This window comes from Symphodus melops (assembly GCF_947650265.1).
Source record: "Symphodus melops genome assembly, chromosome: 1".
Taxonomy (NCBI): Eukaryota; Metazoa; Chordata; class Actinopteri; order Labriformes; family Labridae; genus Symphodus; species Symphodus melops.
Genome location: NC_136691.1, coordinates 41,386,697 through 41,404,841, shown reverse-complemented (window position 1 = coordinate 41,404,841; position 18,145 = coordinate 41,386,697). Strand labels below are relative to the sequence as shown.

Sequence of the window (18,145 nt, the reverse complement as noted above, 5' to 3'; positions counted from 1 at the left end):
TCCTTAAAATAACTTTTGACGAAAATGTAACAACAAAACGATATAATGCATTTTAATAAAATCAGGTTATAATTCAAGCGAATTAATTATTTGTTCTCTTTGTTTGAAGGCAGTAGTTTTACTAAGCGTAGAGTGACACCACAGGTACTAACAGTTTCACCTGCCACAAACAAACTAGAAGTAAAGTATTTTAATTTGAAGGGGGCGTGGCCTGTTGTCTTTCACTTCCGTGTCACAGCACAGGAGGAGCGGCGTCAATGTAAACAGTGGGTTTCCTCAAGTAACATTCACATTTAAAATAAAATAAAAAACCTGTACGGGGACGAAGTAAAGAAAAGTAATGTTGTCCGGTTGTAGTGTTTTCATAAGTGTTTAAGCGGTTATTACCTATAACTAGATGGTTAAGCTCACAGCTAATGCTAAATGCCACGGAGTCCACAGACTGCAGCCGGATAGTGCTAAAGTTGAATATAAACTAAACCATGTTTGAGGTTTACTGTGAAATAAATAGTGATATCAGCTCACAGAATATTCATATATCTTGTATTTTGCAAGTTGTGCAGCTTACAACTTTTAATGATACGCGGTGTATGTTTTAACTTAAATGCTGAAGTGAACATGTTTGTAAGTTTCAGAAGATGTCGAATAAAGAAGTGAAAACATCACTGAAGAGTGCCAGAGAGGCCATCAAAAACAAAGAGTTCAAAGAGGCTCTGAAACACTGCAAGGTCAAGTATCATTGACATATTCAGATGGGTGAAAGGTGTTAAGTCTGGCTGGCTACTGAATGAGGAGAATTGTATCTGTTATCCTAAAATCATGACATTTCTCTCTTTATTATGGTTTCAGGCTGTTTTGAAACTTGAGAAGAACAATTATAATGCTTGGGTGTTCATCGGCTTGGCTGCCAGTGAACTGGAGCAGCCGGATCAGGCACAAACTGCTTATAAAAAGGCTGTGGAGCTGGAGCCTGAGCAGCTACTTGCATGGCAGGTAAGAAGAACTGTTTCCAGGTGTACAATATCTCCTCTTACGCTTTACAAACCTTTTTCCAACTTTTTTTGTGTGTCATTGAGATGCTGTTGTTTTTCAGGGCTTGGCTAATCTTTATGAGAAGACAGATCAGTGGGATTTCAAAGTAGAGCTTCCAGACATCTATCAGAAGCTTGTGGAGCTGTATGCAAGGTAATGTAAAAAAAACCAAAAAACAACAACAACAACAAAACCCGTTCTTGTTCAAACTAATTTAACCTTTTCTTATGTTGATTGAATTTAATGTCTTAATGTTCTCCATTTACAGCTCTGACAAAACTAAATGTTATGAGATGATCAAAAAGCTATCTGATGTCTATCAGTCTGACAAAGAGTATCTGAAGGTATGTTTTTAAAAGGAGAGTCTGTTGAAGCGATGTATACACATGTTTCTGTTCTTTTCCCACATGAAGACACGTGCCTTTTTTGTCTTAGTTGGCAAAGGTTTGGCGCCAGCTCCTTCAGCTGAAGGAAGAGGAGTCTGTGGACAAGAAGGAGTTACTGCAGCTTTGGCAACAGATGACCCAACTTCTCTCAGACTGCCTCAAAGAGGGAGTGCAGGACCAAGAAATTCAACAGCATGTGAGACTTCTTCAACTTTAAACAGTATATTGTTTTCAGGAGCTCACATTTCTTCCACTGACCGAAAAAAAACAAAAACCAAAAAAAACGTTGTAGTGCACATGTTTTAATACAATCTGTTTTTGGTTATTTTAATTATCAGTTAATCACAGCATTTGAAAAGGCCATGGTTCTCATGGATCCTGTTCCAGGAGAGGAACACAAGAAGGTCTCGGCTGATTATGTCAAATGTCTTTTTGATGTAAGTGTAATCATGAGTTTATTTTGGAGATGTGTGTGTTCTTAAAAAAGATGGACAACCTACCTTAAGCTTATCCCTGTACTCTCATTTTCTCAATCAGCTGCATCACATTTCTCTCCTTGTTGTAGCTTCCACAGGAAGAAGTCAAAATGAAAGAGGCATGTGAGTCTATGCTGTCCATTTACCCCGACCAAACTTTTCCTCTGGAAGTACTTTGTTCTCACTACCTCAGAAAAGGTACAGTGCAGTACTGTCACCTTATTTATAGAACCTGAAATGACAGAATGCAAACATATTTTCACCCATATTCGACAGTTTTGTTCATTTGTTTCAAGGCTTCAGGATAAATCGATCGATCTTCTTATTTCTCTGAAGGTATTCAAAATGAGGATGCATTTCGCTGTTTCTCACGACTCCTGGCTCTGGACCCTAACAGTGGATTAGGTCACTTGGGTCTGGGCACCAAAGCCCTGCAAGAAGGAAGGTGTAAGGATGCCATAAAGGACCTTACCCAAGGTGAGGTTTTGCACCAGCTCTGAATGGATTATGTTCTTGATGTTAAAGGCACCTGCTGCTGGATACCTACAACTCTGTGAAAGTCTCTTAAACCCAGAGTATTGGTAATAAAAACCCATGGAATTTTCTCTTCTGTTTTAGGGTTGAAGAAAACAAGTACCACTACAGGATGGTACAGTCTGGCTGAGGCTCAGTTCAAAATGCACAGATACTCAGACTGTGCTTTGTCATGCTCCCAAGGTGGGTTTTATCTGCTTAATGTCACCAGAAAATAATTGATTTAGTTAGTGCATAATAATGTATCCAGTCAGCCGACATCAGGAGTTCAATAGAAACACACTGCTCAGAAATATTAAGAGAACACTTCATTGACACGTCAGATTTGATGAAGAATTATTAAGGTTGAAAATCGTTAGTGATGTACGGGATAACACTTTATTGAACAACGCACAAAAGAACCTGTAGTGTGTGTGGCCCCCTCGTGTGTCAGTATGTGCTACCGACTCCACCTGGGCATGCTCCTGATGAGTTGGTGGATGATGTCCCAGGGGGATCTTTCCCTAGACCTGGGCTTCAGTCAGCACCTGGACAGTCTGTGAGCGTACTTGGTGGCGTCTGATACTGGATTTAGGTCAGTGCAATGAGAGGGCCAATCAGTGCCTCTGTGATAAAGGAACAGCCCACACACTCTGGCCACATAGACAAAAACACACTGCCACACTGCCTTTAACTTCTTTATATATATATATATATATATATATATATATACAAATGTACAATTTTAATCTTTCTCTCCATCCACTTTTTAACTGTATTTGGTTTTTTTCCATGTTTATTTATTGTATATTGTTTTTATCCATTTACCTTGTATGTAAAGTGTCTTTGAGTCTATGAAGAGCGCTCTATAAATAAAATGTATTGTTATTATTATAGAGAAGAATCAGTCAGGAACAGTAAGGGGAGAGAGAGGGGCATGTGGCCACCACATGCAAAACAATTCCTGCTCTGGGAGTGGTCTTTCTTTTGCGTCTCCATTACACAGGTGGCCCCTTCCAATTGCACCAAATCAGGTGAAATTGCTTCACAATCACTTGTGCTTCCTTGATGGACAGATTGATATCACTGAATTTGATCTGACTTGGTATTATACTGTGAAGATTAAGTGATCCTGTCATTTGTTTTAGCAGTGCATATAAAAGGGATTTATGAACTAGAACCTACTATTGTTTCTTTCAGGTCTGACAGTGTGTGACTCTGGAGACGAGGAGATTAGAGTCAAACTGCTCCGGCTGAAAGTAGAGGCATTGGTCAGGAGTGGAGGACAGATGGCTGCAGAACAGGCGTTGGACACATTTTCCCAGGTAATATATTTAACTTGTACCTCTTTTTTCTTTGAGGCTGTTGTATGTACTTTATTTCTTAGTTTTTTTGTTGTTTTACATGATTTATAATGAATTGATTGAACAGATTATTAGAAGGTTTGTTTGATTTATTCTAGGTGAAGTATAAGGTTTTTAACTTGTGTTGTATCTATGTTGTTGTATTTTTGATAGATCCCAGATGCTGAAAAAGACCCAGTTTTGATGGCCATGAAAGGACGTGCCTACCTAAACAAGGGACAAGTTGATCAAGCACTTAAGGTTGACGACCTTTAACCTAATGAAATATGCCTTATAAGGTGTTAGATATAACACATGAATCTCTAGGAAACAGTGTTACTGTAAAAAAAATGTTCACTTCATGAACTGTCCTCTCTTTCTACACTGGAGAAAAGCCATTGATCCCTTTTACTGAGCATAAGATGAGGTTGATGCAAAGTAAACTATTTGATGTACTGTAGGAGTCGTCAGAGCTGCTGGCCTCCAACCCCAACTTTGCCCAGGGAATGGTACTAAGAGGACTGGCCCAGTTGGCTCAAGAACAGCAGGAGCTGGCAGAGGAAAGGTAAAAACTGCATGTCCTCTGTTGTGCGCATGTCTGTTTACAATCTGTGGCACTTTAGCTTCTTGCATTCTCCTTTCGTTAATCCTTTTCTTTGGCTCTTTTGTTGTTTAGTTTTCTAACGGCGGCCAGCCTGAGTCCGGACAGTGGAGAGTACTTTTTCCTGCTTGGTAAACTCTACTGGGATATGGGCGAAGAGACTCGTAAAGACAGGACAAAAGCTCATACACATTTTCTCAAGGTAAGCATACTTAAGTGTATAATTAGTGGCAGGTAGGAGGGATTGTATTTTACAACAAATTCATTTAAAAAAATCAGTTTAATCTCTGAATCAATGGTCCAGTTTAATTAAAATTGGTTTTTCAGCCTTTTTTCCCTGCTTGATGTCAGAAATGTAGCACTGATTGTGCTCTTACTTTTGAAGCTTATTCTATATATTGACTTTATTTCAGGCTGCAAAGTTGGACCCACGTCTTGGTTGTGTATTCCGCTATCTTGGACATTATTACCGTGAGGTGGCAAGTGATCCTGGCCGCGCTCGAGGCTGCTATAAGAAGGCCTTTGAGTTGGATGATGACGACGCTGAGTCTGGAGCTGCTTCAGTGGATCTCAGTATGGAGCAGGACGATATGGTAATAGTAAACTCCAAACAGTCAGCACTACTTTTTTCCCCTATACCTTCCCATGATCCTATTTTGATCTATATTCCATTTTTCTATTCTTCTCTTCCTTCCACTTAAATGCCTCAGGCCGCTGCGTTAGCAACACTACAGTCTGTGATTGAGAAAGCCACTCCAGGCTCAGCTAAATGGGCTTGGATGAGACGAGGCCTTTATCACCTGAAGATCGGAGATCATCAACAAGCTACAGCTGAGTAAGACTTTTAAATCTCAGGCATTACAATACATATTTAACTTCTTGTTTTCTAAATTATCAAAAGTATTTTTTGTGTTTTCCTTTGTTGACCATCAATTTCACGTTTATAGTCTGCAGGCAGCTCTGAGAGCAGACCCCGAGGACTGGGTGTGTTGGGAGTGTTTAGGTGAGGCTTACTTAAACCGCCATAGCTTCACAGCAGCTCTGAAGGCCTTCAGTAAAGCCCATCAGCTTCATCCCTCCTCCATCTACAGTGTGTACCAGGCTGCTGCTATCAAACAAACTCTAGGCAAATTCAAGGAGGCAGTTGCAGAGTACCTGCAGATCACAGCACAGCAGGACTATGTTCCTGCTCTTAAAGGTAGATTATATCAGTGTGTCCAAGAGTCTGGTTTTGGTTGAATGTATACCTCCATAAGTCATACACATATTGATTAAACCATGGTATGTTCTGTTGTTCAGGTCTTGGGGAATGCCAGCTAGCTTTGGCAAAAAGTTTAATGGAGGACTGCAGAGATGGTAGCGCCATTGACCTCATTCAACAAGCCATCCAGAACCTCTTTCGGTAAATTCTAGACATTTCATTCATTAGTCAAATGCATGTACACATTTGAAAATAAAATAAGTCTCTCTGTAATTCATTGAATCGCAGTGTCACAGAAAATGTTCCAATCTCCTCAATCAATCCTTTCACATTTCTATGATCACTAGAGCTGTGACGCTGCGTCCTGACCTGTCCTGTTTGTGGAAACTGCTTGGAGATGCTTGCACCGCAGTAAGCACTGTGTCGCCTAACAGAGCCCAGGTTCTAGTCCCTGCCGAGCTGGCTGGTTTGTACCCCAACACCCAGAACTCCACCCTGAATCAGGCCCAGGCACTGAAAGTCGGTGAGAGGTATGAACACAAACAAGCTTTTTCTGAGCGGTCATTGTCAAATCATACATTCATATCATTAGGAAGCTGTATAAAAATAAAACTGAAGAACTTATTGGCATGGTACTACTTTATGTTACCCTCAAACTATAAGAATTGACGTTGTCTTTTTGTCTGCAGGTGTTATGCCCGAGCTTTGAAGCTGATGTCTGAGGTCCCCAGTCTTTGGTACGACCTAGGACTCAACTACTACCACCAGTCCAGACTTCCCAGTAACACTGAGGAAGACCAGAATTCTCCATCCCTGCTGCTGGAGAAGGCCCAACAGGTACTTCACAGAATATTTGATAACAAGCGCTTTTGGAATCATTTGACTTACAAGGGATCTTTGAAAGTTTGTTCTCCTTTTCAGTGTTTGAAGAAGGCGATCATGATGGACAGTGGGAACTACAACTACTGGAATGCATTGGGGGTGATTTCCATGAGCAAAGGTAGCACTGTATATGTTACTCTTGTGAATAGTAGTTTAAGCGGTAGTTTGTGGGAAAAGCTTCTGTATAGAAGTTTTTAGAGCAAATGTTCTCGGAATCTGATAAATACACTTCCTTTAGTTTGACCGGCGTCACAGGAAGTGATGCACTTCAGTGTATTCAGCTTTCATGTGTTCCTTCAGGTGTTGAGAACTTTGCTCTGGCTCAACATTGCTTCATCAAGTCGACACAAGTTGAATCAAATGTAAGTACTGCACCTTTCAAGAGGTACGCTTCAGTATTCTCACCAGACCTTTGGGTGGTATTCAACTTTAAAAAATATTCCATCACAGAATGTCACTGCTTGGACTAACCTTGGTACCCTGTATTTGAAGAAGGACAATATAGAGGTTTGTGTGATCATTTTGTGTTAATAAGTAGTTTGTTCTAAACATGGAGGTGTTCATTTACAGTATGTGTTGTCACCCATTCTCTTTTTCTTAGCTTGCACATGAAGCTTTCAAGATTGCTCAGTCACTGGAGCCGCTTTATGTCAACTGTTGGATCGGACAGGTACAGAGACATCTTTTGGAAAAGGGGACCTTTGTGGATAAATTGACACCTGTGACATATGCACAGTGCTTATAATCCCCACACCTATGCATGCATACATGTGTGACTCATGGTCTGGCAAAATCTTGCAGCAAACTAAGAATAGAAAAAGAACAATCGGGTAACATTTCTAGGTTGTTTTGTTTTTGGGGCTGTAAGATGAAAAATAAAACGTAAGTTTCCTGAGGGGTTTTTTTGTTTCCAAAGAGAAATGTTTGTTTTTGCTTTTGTTCACACTAAAAATATACATCAGTGTGTAAGAATCTGTAGGACATAATCTTTTTATTGCCTTTGTTTTATCTGCTTAATTGATAGTTGTGTCCCTTCGTCCTCCTCCCAGGCGCTGATAGCAGAGAGAGTTGCAAGTTATGACACCATGGATCTTTTCAGGCACACCACTGAACTCAGCACACATGTGGGTGACCAGGGTTGCTATTGTATTACCCATTAATTATCTCAATCAGGAGTCTCTGCTTTAGCTTTCCCTTTGATGCAATTTTAGCTGTTACCCTTTGCTGCTAATTGAAGGTCACTGGGGGATATACTGTAGCACAGCATACTTGAATTGCCCCCCTGGGGACAAATAAAGTTTTTTTAATTGTAACCGAAAGAGTCTTAATTATCTACCCGGTCAGAGTATGTGTTGCCTTTCTCTGCTTTTTCATTTGTGTCTTTGCCTTTCCACATGCAGATTGAAGGAGTGAAAGGTTATGCCTTTTGGGTTTGTTCCACCCTGTTGGATAAGAACAACAGAGACTCTGAACTGTACCGCTACAACATCGTCCAGATGAACGCCATCTCTGCTGCCCAGGTTGCTCTCAGCAAGTACACAGGTGCAGCATCCGTTTGTGTGTTGTTGAGGTTGTGGTTCTTACATCCACAGTTCCCTTGGTACTGTTTGAGTCGTGTGTCCCAGATGATTTTTAACATGTCGTTTCTTTTGCATCCCTCTCAGAGAGGATCCAGTCTGACCCTGACGCCTTCATTATGCTTGGCTTCCTGAATGAGCATCTGCAGCTGAAGAGGCAGGCCTTACATGCTTATCGACGGTGGGTGTCTTGGTTGAACAGAATTAGAGACACACATTGTTGTAGCTGTATCTTCAAAGGAAATGTTAACTAGTATTTATTATCACTTCAGCATCCTCATTCTTCACTTTCCTTTGTCAGAGCTGTTGAGCTGCTTCAGTCCATGACCTCAACAGAAGAGCTGGCTTTTGCTCTGGGCAGCTATGGTCGTGCTTTGTGGTAAGCAGCTGTTGCATTGCTATATACCCAACTGTGGTTGAAAGCAGTTTTTTTAACACTCCTAACTCCATTCTTGATATGTCCCGCTGTCTGGATTTCAGCATGTCAGGCCAGTGGGAGGAGGCGGTGCGTGTTTATAATTCCACTCCCCTGCAGGAGCTCAGTGATCTGGTAGGCCTGGCGCTGGCCTACTGCAGGGCAGGGCTCATCTCAGAGAGCATCAACGGTGAGGACTTGGAGGCAAATGGAAATCAGAGATTTGGTGTGTTTTCATGCACGGTAACTGTGAATAAACGTTTTTTGTGTATTGTAGCCTATGAACGTGCCTTGGCTGTGGCTTCTAGTGAGAAGGAGAAGGCTTACATATTGACGGCTCTGTCCCTCCTTCAGTACCGGCAGGGTAACTTGGATTCAGCAAAGACTCTGCTGTTTAAATGGTGGGTCCACAATATTTTTTGGATTATACCAGTGGGTTTGTTTGTCCTGTTTCACTAACTTAAAACACTGTACATAGGTTGTCTGTGTTACATTTTACGCCAGAAAAAAATATATATTTTGACAGATGGGCAAAAGGTTTTATGTCAAATTTTGCATTATATTTTTTTAAATTTCAGCTGTAATGTCAAAAGTCATAAACTACTAAAGAGCTTGTACGGTTACAGTTAAACATTTACAATCTATGGTGTCAGAATACCAAAACTGAAAGATACAATTAAAAGCAATGTACACAAAAGGGATATGCAAATATTGTCATATTGTCAACTGACAAGTATTAGTTGCCAGAGCTTCCTGTTAGATTATGCTAAGGAAAATCTGTTACAACTGAAAATGTTGCCAATGCATTAAATGAGGATAATTCATTGTAATACTTTGACGATGTATAATTAATTTTGTGCCCCCCCCCCCCCTCCCCCCCCTCCCACCCAGCTCAATGTTAAAAGAGCCAATCTCAGAGTCTCTGCTGTGTTTATGTGCCCTGGGATTGGTCCACAATGACGCTACATTGGCTGCTGCTGCCCTGTCTGAGCTGCTGAAGCGGGGTCCAAGCTCAGTGAATGTTGTTGAACAGAGATGTCTTCTTACCTGCACTTTACTGGCCCTGCAAGGCAACTACAGTGCTGTGCAGAGAGAGGCTTCCAGAGCTGTACACAGGTAAACTTTAGTGCTGTGGTTTTAAACTGGTCTAACCTCTGGAACCACAACCAACTTCTTCACCACACATTTCCCCACATTTCTGAAAATGTTCAATCCATCAATTTTATTTGCTGATAAACGGTGCAGTTTGGATTCAGATAGTAACAAAAACATGTGACAGAACGAAAAGAAGGAACACAACAAGCATGTATAAGAAGCACTTCATAGACTTTTTCACACAGTTTATTTTAAGACACGTTATCTGATGAAAACGGCTCTGTGACCTACTTATGGGTTGAGAACCTCTAATTTAGTGTTCATTACTGCTATACTTTAATAGGTTACCTTAATTTGACTTTCAGTGTGATCAAAGTTCACTTATTACATGCAATATTACTTCTACTTTTAGTCTGCATCAGCACATTGGATAACAACACAGAGAACATGACAGCTCTTTTACTCTTTGACCACACTTCTGGATTTCTCCACTATGAAGGCTGTCCACACTGTGTACTTGCATGCTTGTGTTCGTGCATTAACTGTACCGTGCCGAAGCACACCTCTTCCAAGCGTGCTAAACGTGCTCAGAAGTGTACCGACCTTCAGCGCGGATCTGAGCACTCACATTCGTCAAAGAAACTGGACTTTAGGGGTGAAGCGTGCTTGGGCACGGTAACGGTTTCCATGTATGAGTGAGCCGTTACACCTTGTTTGAGTGCACATTAGGATCACACAAAAATGAGCAGTGAAGTAAACTAAACATGTTTTATTGCATTTTAATGGATTTGCTATGATGAGTTTAAAGTCAGTTTTTATAGTACATTTTTGCACCTCAAGTAAACCTTCTATCACAATATAAATGACATTATGGGAAAAGCTTATAAGGTAAAGAACCACTTCTACTATGTTTTTGTCCTTCATATTTACAGCAACCCTGGAAATCCGTCTCTGTGGGCCCTGCTGTCCAGACTGGTACCACAATACCATCCCAGGAAAGCAAATGTGAGCCTCTGAACAAGCACACGAATTTCACATATCCTAATAGTAAAACCAAGAAATCCATTGAACTTATTAACTTAGCAGCCTTGTCCCCTTTTTCTGAAATGCTTCTGGAAATCTGTAGTAGAGCTATTCCAATTTTTTTTTTTAATCTACTGTGTGTTTCAGGGCGGAGCGATGGCTGGTCAGGTGGCCTGTCTCTCCAGTATGACCCAAGGAAAGGTAAAAGAGAAAATATTAGTTGAAATTTGTCGGTGTAATTTTATCTGTAGTTACCTGTTATTCTACCTAACCTCTATGCATTGACTCCATATTACACTTTAGATATGTTGTTGCTACATTTAATGTAAAGTACATTCAGTATGGAGTCTGGTGTCTTTGCCTGAGTATTTATATATGAAACCATGCTGTTCTGACCTGCAGAGGGCGCTGTTGCACAGTGGGTTGAACCAGTTGGCTATTGGGAGACACTCTGGAGAGGACAGTCACAGGAATGCACTGAAGACTATGCAGAGAGCTGTGCTGCTCTGTCCTGGTATCTATGCACGCTCACGCACACATGCACACACAAAGAGATAAATCTAAAGTCATAAAAGGTTACATTTCTTTAAAAAAAAAAAAAAAAAAAGGCTACTGAGATACATCTGTGTCAACACTGTTATTCTACTTAACTGTTGTACGTTTGGTAAACCAGTGCTGGAACCATTCTTCATGTAATTAAATAAGATACAGTTTAGATTATATACATTAATTTTTGCTGTTTGTCACACACCAAGACTTTTTTTTTAAAAATATTCCTATTTCATAAATGTAAAGTGATCGTACATCTACCATTAAACAACTGTATCCGCTCTGCACTTACATTTCAGATGATCCGGCGACATGGGCGGGTTTAATGGCTGCCTGTCACACAGAAAACACTTCGTGTTACCTTTCTGGTTCTGCTCCTCGCGTACAAGGACTGGAACAAACCCTCATGGCAGTTGTATCTGAGAAAGGTTTGTGCTCCATTGCATCCTGGTGTTTACTGTTTTTTTCTGGGTCTTTAAGAGTTTAACTGATGATTCTGTGTATCCCAGTGCACAGTGTGGACGAGATAGAGCGCCCTCTGGTCCAGACTCTAGAAGGCTGGGTACTACAACAAGCAGTGACTGGTCTTATGTTAGGCGGACAGATGGAGCAGGCAGAAGCCCTCTGCTCTCAGGTGTGATATGATGAACACAGAAATACAAATTCAGAGACATACTGTACATATATCTGATTGTTCATTTATACTCGTCTTTCCATTTTAAAACAGTAGTTGTGTTGTTGGGGAGATTTAATAAATCGTACTGCTAAATTAGATTGTCTCAGGAACACACACACACAGCATAAACAGAGGGACGCCAAGTAGTCTCTGTGGTCTGGACCTTGATTGGTGTAAAAATCAATGATGCTGTCATTTATTTGGATCAGAAAGTTCTAGAATGACAGCAGTTAATCAGATGATTGTGTAGGTCTTAGAGCCTTTAAGTCAGCTCTTTACATTCCTCCACGAGCATGACATCACAGGAAAAACATGTCTTCCATGTAACTATGATTCATTGCTTCACTATTCCCGTTTGCCTGTTTTGCACCAGGTGCTGAAAGTTTCCCCAGAACACCCAGCAGTGATGCTGTCACTGACCCAGGTGCAGTGTCATCACCTCCTTGTTGCCAACACTGGTGCTGTCCTCCCAGACTCTGTATTGGACCAGCTGAGCAAAGCTGTGACGATGAACCCTACCAATGTTGGTGCATGGCATGTACGTGGACCCTCACTCCAGAACTTTGAATTGCAGAGAAATACTGATGAGTTCTTTGTCTTTTAATTCAAGCAGCAGGTGTCTAATTGTATGAAATCTTAAACCACACACATATTTGGAGAAAACAACCAACTCTTAGTAAGGTTTAAAAATAATGTTTCTCTTAGTCTTTGGAGGTTATGTGTTTTAATGATGCATTTTATTTCCCACTCAGACCAAAGAGCCTAATTGTCTTGCTTCTATTGAGACACCAGCCTAATGAACACGTTTTCTGTACCTTGCATGAAACCTCCGATTGTTGCAATTATTATTGAATGGCTAAAACCAGCAGGAAGATGTAGCAAAGAAGCCAGGCTCTCTCTGTTTAACAGCAAACATGTGGCAGATTGTGGATTGTCTGTACTTTCAACCTTCCCTCCGACAATCCCCACTCGGTCAATCCTTCACCTGTCATATCTCCTCTCCTACTTTTCCCTCCGCTAATCTCACAAACTCACCTTTACTCCCACTCATCTGTGATCTTTTAATCACCCTACTCTTCACTCACTCTCCCAGTGGCTGGCTGAGGTGTACCGCAGCCAGGGCCTGCTAGTCCAGTCAGTCATGGCTTACAGGCAGAGTCTGCAGATCGCCTCACAGCTCGGCCTGCACAGCAGCCAGGTAGCCAGCCTGCTCCGGCTAGCCCTGCTAGCCATCGGACCCTGTATGGTGAGATCATGGATCTATTGCAACATAAATCTAGAACCAAAGTGTTCCTGCTTTTCTCCATTTCAGATGCAGCTTATACACAAAAACTATTAGACATGATTCCTGCAATACTTTGGCCAACTCCTTGCTGATGCGTTAGTTATAGTGCTTATAGATGAATAAAACGTAGTCTTTGTGGGTTCGTTTTTTTATACTTAACTTTTTTGTTTTCTGACCTTTCAGGCTGGCATCCCAGGAAATGACTGGACAAATCTCATACTGGAAGCCACCACTGAGGTCTTGAAGCTGGGTTCTTCGCCTATGGCCCTCCTTTTCCAGGCCCTGCTCCAATATGTGACTAAGACGGCCGCTAGGTCAGCGCTTAACTCTGTGTTCTGTTTACAATGCAGCAGGACACATGTCAATGTGCACCTTCATGTTCCAGATGTGTGGGTTGTGCTGTGATTTTATGCAAAGGATTTCATCCAGTTTTCTCTGTTCGTATAATACACTGTATCCAGAGTGATTAATTACAAGATTTCAGAAATTTCTGATTTATTCCTCCATCTGCCTTCTCAACATGTTGATACTTGTGGCACTCAAAAGCGATGCAAAGTTTTCCTGTCCTGAAATAATAGCCTTCTGTCACCACCTCACTGGCCTGCCAGGATTCTTAATTAGAAATCTACATTAAGCCAAACAGCTGAGGAGAGCAAATGTACCGGTCTTAAACTGGCTAAACTCCCTCCAAGATGCTGCAGGATCTTTTCCGTGCTAAACATGACCACAATATCATATCAAAGGCCATTTCCTGCAAAGACTGAATGTTAACACGTCCATAAGAAAACTGAATGGGTTCCAACACACAGCAAAACAGTTAGACTGCAAGGCTGACCCAATACAGTTTGTTTTTAAGATCTAATGAGCTAAGTTTTAAATCAGTACAAGCAGGACACTTATGAATGCACAGTCTATGATTCTTGCTAACTTCTTTCAGATTCTACTGACTCCTTTAAAAATAGTAAATGATATGATCAAGGCTCTTATATGTAATGCTTGATCATTTATGTCTCTTCTGCAGGGAAACCAGGCGTTTGTTGGAGAGGTTGGTGTACTCTCAGGACATCCCAGTGACAGTGGTGCAGGTGGCCAGCTGGTACCTCCTCAGACACCTTCATGCCAAAAACGACCAAGAGCTAATTAATGTGAGCGCACAGCTGCCTCATGCAGCATACTCTGTGTTTTTCTGGTTTAATATTCATGGTATAAAGTGTTGTATATTTCTAACTCTGACTTCTGTGGAAGCAGCGATAGCACATAAACGGTAGAACTGAAACTAGAAATTCCTCTTATCACTGTGGTCTGAGTTCAACACAGATTTGGTTAACTTTTTCTTCATCCATCTTTTTCTGCAGGTTCTTTTGCAACACGCCAGAAAGAATGGCGATCAAAGACTGCTAGAGTTTCACGCAACGCTCGCCTCAACTTCATCCTGAGCCTCTTCGAGTCTTCAACGCCATCATAATTAAATCATGCAAAGCGGGTTCATCCTTCTCATCAATTCAGCTTTTCTTTTCACTTAATGTGAATTCATAACAAAGAGGACACCATGGAGGAGAAGAATGACATTTTATTGGCTTTACACTATTGTTTGGTTTGACATTGTTCTGGAAATCCAAAATCATGAGCTTTGGCACATATTAATAATAATGTACTTCACACAACAAATTCAATGCCCATATTCAGCATTAAATAAAAAGAAAAATGTGCTCAATATGTCAGATTGTCTTCTTGATGAAAAGTCTTTATGTGTACTGATGGGTTAAAATAACTCAAATGAGCCAAACATGATATCATTATAGTACTCTTAAATGCCTTATGTCACTGACAGTACTTTGATTCCTACAAAATTATAATGATACAGATCACAGAAAACATCTAAAGATCCTCAACACATTCAGTATAAACTAATGTTCAGTAAATGTTGAACCCAAGAAAACAAATAAATCCTCAAGATACAAAATAACTTCAGTTTCCCATCACAGAACAACAATGCTCATGAGCTTGGAGACAAGTTGCACAGTGAGTCTGACCTCTACACCCTCTCAGTTACCGACTGAACACACGTGCTTGGTCATGAGGGTGCAGATGTTTTCACCGCAGCCCCAGCATGGCTGCTTGATGTGTGGAGAGCCCTGTTGTGCCTTCCTCTTACACAGTGGGCAGACATCCACAGCACCACCAACATGTGATGCAGCATGATCATTTCCTCTGGCAGTGGTTCTGTTGGCTACAAGCTGTTGGAGCTCTGTCAGTACTGTGCTTGGGGCCTTTGCAATCCCTACTATATCTATTCTTTTGGGGTCGAACACACAATCCTCCTGCAGACCGCTGGGAACAGCTGCCATGCCACATTTTGGGGGCACCCAAGCAGTGTCGTAGCCCTGACTGCTCCAGGTGTACTGCATGGGATGGTTGTCCTGGTCAATACGCTTCACACGACCCACACGCACACTTAACTTGAGGGCAACACGGTCTGCAGAGCTGACATTCAATGGGTAACGCTCTGCCTTTGTTTTATCACGGCTAACATACACACCCTTTCCCAGCATGCCACCTGATGACTGTCTAAAGCCGTTGGCAATGATGAGTCTTGCATTGGCTACACTGGTGCCATGGTACATGGTGTAGACACCGCTGTCTTTGGGCGCCTGAGAGGCCCCAAGCTCCACACGAGGAGAGTCATCATCATAGGTCACCTCCCACCCGAAGAACTGCACAGACATCCTGAGAAAGCTGTTGAAGAAGACAGAAATGATGGTGTTATAAGAGATTAAAAAAAATTGGATGTGTCTTGCTTTCTTGGCCAGTTTAAAAAATAAATCAATATAGTCTGGGAGCCAAAGTCTCAAAAATCTGTTGAACCTGACATGGTGTGCAATACTTTTTATGTGTATTTTTTCTGTTAACTTTGACCCAAATAATGAATAATTAGAGGGTCTGCTCTGTCAGAAATGTTGTGGGGGGGAAAAAAAGTGGCTATTTCAGTGTATGCACCCTTAATTTTTTTTCTCTCAGTGGGTTGGATAGGCTGTCAATAAATGCATTCCAGATACACAGAACACGTGCTGACAACATCCACTGAAAAAATAACTTTTATGACACATTTCTACTTGCTTTTGCATCAATTTAATGCAAAAAAGAGACATTTTGTCACTCTCACTATCTAATGTTTTCATCTTTACTTCATTGGTTATCAATTATTCATATGACATCAGTCAGTATGTAATTCTTTTCACCAAACAGTATATTCATCCCACAGGAAAAAAATAAATTCAGCCAAAATTAATTGATCTGTGGAGATGTCACTACTAGCCTGTAGGGGGCTGGTGACGAAAGTCATCATCATATTATAGCCTAACTTTGTCGTCCAGTTGTGATGAAGTTACTCTACAGATTGCTTTGGCTTTATGCTACCGTGATTACACACTGATAGTATAGCTTCATGTGGCGTTTGAAAAAAACCAAAAAAAACCTCACTTACCTTTATGCAGCTATTTGTTTTTATTCCAAGAAGCGACAAAATAAAACGAATCTTAGTGATAGCACTGATTAGGCTACCTGTAAACGTTTAAGTAAGCTTGGTTAAATATGTGTAATATTTGAAAGAGAGAAGACTAGAACCTGACAGGTGAACGTGGCTGATTATGAAGCTTTAAATAGTAAGCTTTAAAAAAACTTACCGTCAGTTCGGTCTCGTACTGAACACTTTCACTTTCTGATAGGTGGTAACGATACATTTCCTGGTTCTGTTCGCCACTGATCAAGAATTGAACAATCACCTGTATTTTAGTCCGTCATGCAGCCACTTGGCCGGTTAGCTCAGTTGGTTAGAGCGTGGTGCTAATAACGCCAAGGTCGCGGGTTCGATCCCCGTACGGGCCACTAAGTTTTCCTGTTGATCATTATCCTTGACAGTGGGTTAAGTTTCACAGAGCCTTTTGCATAAAACTCACACGGGTATTTTCAGAGCAGAGCAATATAAGTAAATGTGTAATGGATTTTGTAATGTTTAAATAATAAAGGGGTAAAAGTATAATTATTCTTACACCAAAAATAAGGTTATGGTTGCAGAGTACCTTCGTCCCACTAACCGTGTTAAGCACAATCTTTGTACCTGGTCTTAGACTTAATGTCTGGAAATGTGATCAAAACAAACGTATTAAGGAATATGCACAACTTTAACATGATACCTTCTGAGATTATTAAACTAAATTAAAACAAAGGATGTTTCTAAAGATAGAGCCTCTGTTACAAAAGAATTGCCCATCATAGTGAGGTAATCAAAACAAACGTATTAAGGAATATGCACAACTTTAACATGATACCTTCTGAGATTATTAAACTGAATTAAAACAAAGGATGTTTCTAAAGATAGAGCCTCTGTTACAAAAGAATTGCCCATCATAGTGAGGTAAAACTATTTTTGCATCAGCCTTTACTGGCAAGACTGATCTGACTCACTTTCGTCCTCGTTTTGTGAAAGGCTTATCTCTGTATGCTTGGTTTACAACACAATTTTGATTGGAAACATATCGTCTTGTCTTTCTTGCAAGTCGCCCAGAGTCCTTACTATCAAACTAACTATGTGAAATAGTTGTATCATAAAGATTTTGTTTTATAATGCATGCATCCAAACTACCTTCCTTAAACACGCAGGACAAAAAGAACATCATAGGTTTGATCACACAACGATAACATTTATTAGATAGTTCTGAAACATGATTTAGTGTACAGCACATTTAAGACTCACAATTAGGACCATAGAAAATAATTCAGTTCTCCTGAGAAAAGTTATTTTGCTTGAGTGATTGAGTTGTGTACGTCCCCAAAGTATGTTTAGATAGATAGATAGATAGATAGATACTTTATTGATCCCGAGGGAAATTCAGGAAATTTTCCAAGTAACCATAAATTACAGTTATGGCTGCATGGAGGAAATGATTGTCTATAATGTAAGTCTTGTTTATACACTGAGATTAACTTTAAAGTTGTTGCTCTTATCAAGATAAGTGGAGTTCTCTCTGCTCAGGGTCAAACTCAAAGGCCTTATAGCATCATAACTCCCTCCTGTTTTCAAGCTAGTCTCTT

The 18,145-nt window shown here is 40.7% G+C and overlaps 2 protein-coding genes across 5 annotated transcripts; one reads left to right on the top strand and one right to left on the bottom strand.

Moving 5' to 3' along the window:
- Positions 1–175: 175 nt before the first annotated feature.
- skic3 (SKI3 subunit of superkiller complex) lies at positions 176–14,770 on the top strand. Of its 3 annotated transcripts, none has more exons than XM_079348216.1 (41): positions 176–266; positions 636–728; positions 850–993; positions 1,094–1,185; positions 1,301–1,376; positions 1,468–1,614; positions 1,757–1,855; positions 1,984–2,092; positions 2,231–2,371; positions 2,513–2,611; positions 3,608–3,732; positions 3,925–4,011; positions 4,212–4,315; positions 4,427–4,553; positions 4,765–4,944; positions 5,062–5,186; positions 5,299–5,549; positions 5,651–5,753; positions 5,900–6,082; positions 6,242–6,389; positions 6,474–6,552; positions 6,735–6,796; positions 6,885–6,941; positions 7,036–7,104; positions 7,484–7,558; positions 7,835–7,976; positions 8,099–8,192; positions 8,313–8,390; positions 8,492–8,616; positions 8,704–8,827; positions 9,318–9,542; positions 10,454–10,526; positions 10,692–10,745; positions 10,947–11,058; positions 11,393–11,521; positions 11,603–11,727; positions 12,143–12,307; positions 12,863–13,015; positions 13,238–13,368; positions 14,076–14,199; positions 14,410–14,770. In XM_079348216.1, the coding sequence occupies exons 2-41, from the start codon at positions 639–641 to the stop codon at positions 14,488–14,490; spliced, it is 4,707 nt and encodes a 1,568-aa protein (XP_079204342.1). In that variant the 5' UTR covers positions 176–266; positions 636–638; the 3' UTR covers positions 14,491–14,770. The 3 variants fall into 3 exon arrangements, with proteins under 3 accessions (XP_079204342.1, XP_079204344.1, XP_079204343.1); XM_079348218.1 differs by having other exon boundaries at positions 241–259; XM_079348217.1 differs by lacking the exon at positions 176–266 and adding an exon at positions 279–337.
- Positions 14,605–16,826, bottom strand: gig2p (grass carp reovirus (GCRV)-induced gene 2p). Of its 2 annotated transcripts, XM_079348248.1 has the most exons (3): positions 16,738–16,825; positions 16,539–16,615; positions 14,605–15,790 (listed from the first exon to the last, which is right to left on the bottom strand). In XM_079348248.1, the coding sequence occupies exon 3, from the start codon at positions 15,778–15,780 to the stop codon at positions 15,100–15,102; it is 681 nt and encodes a 226-aa protein (XP_079204374.1). In that variant the 5' UTR covers positions 15,781–15,790; positions 16,539–16,615; positions 16,738–16,825; the 3' UTR covers positions 14,605–15,099. The 2 variants fall into 2 exon arrangements, with proteins under 2 accessions (XP_079204374.1, XP_079204375.1); XM_079348249.1 differs by lacking the exon at positions 16,539–16,615 and having other exon boundaries at positions 16,738–16,826.
- Positions 16,827–18,145: the final 1,319 nt, after the last annotated feature.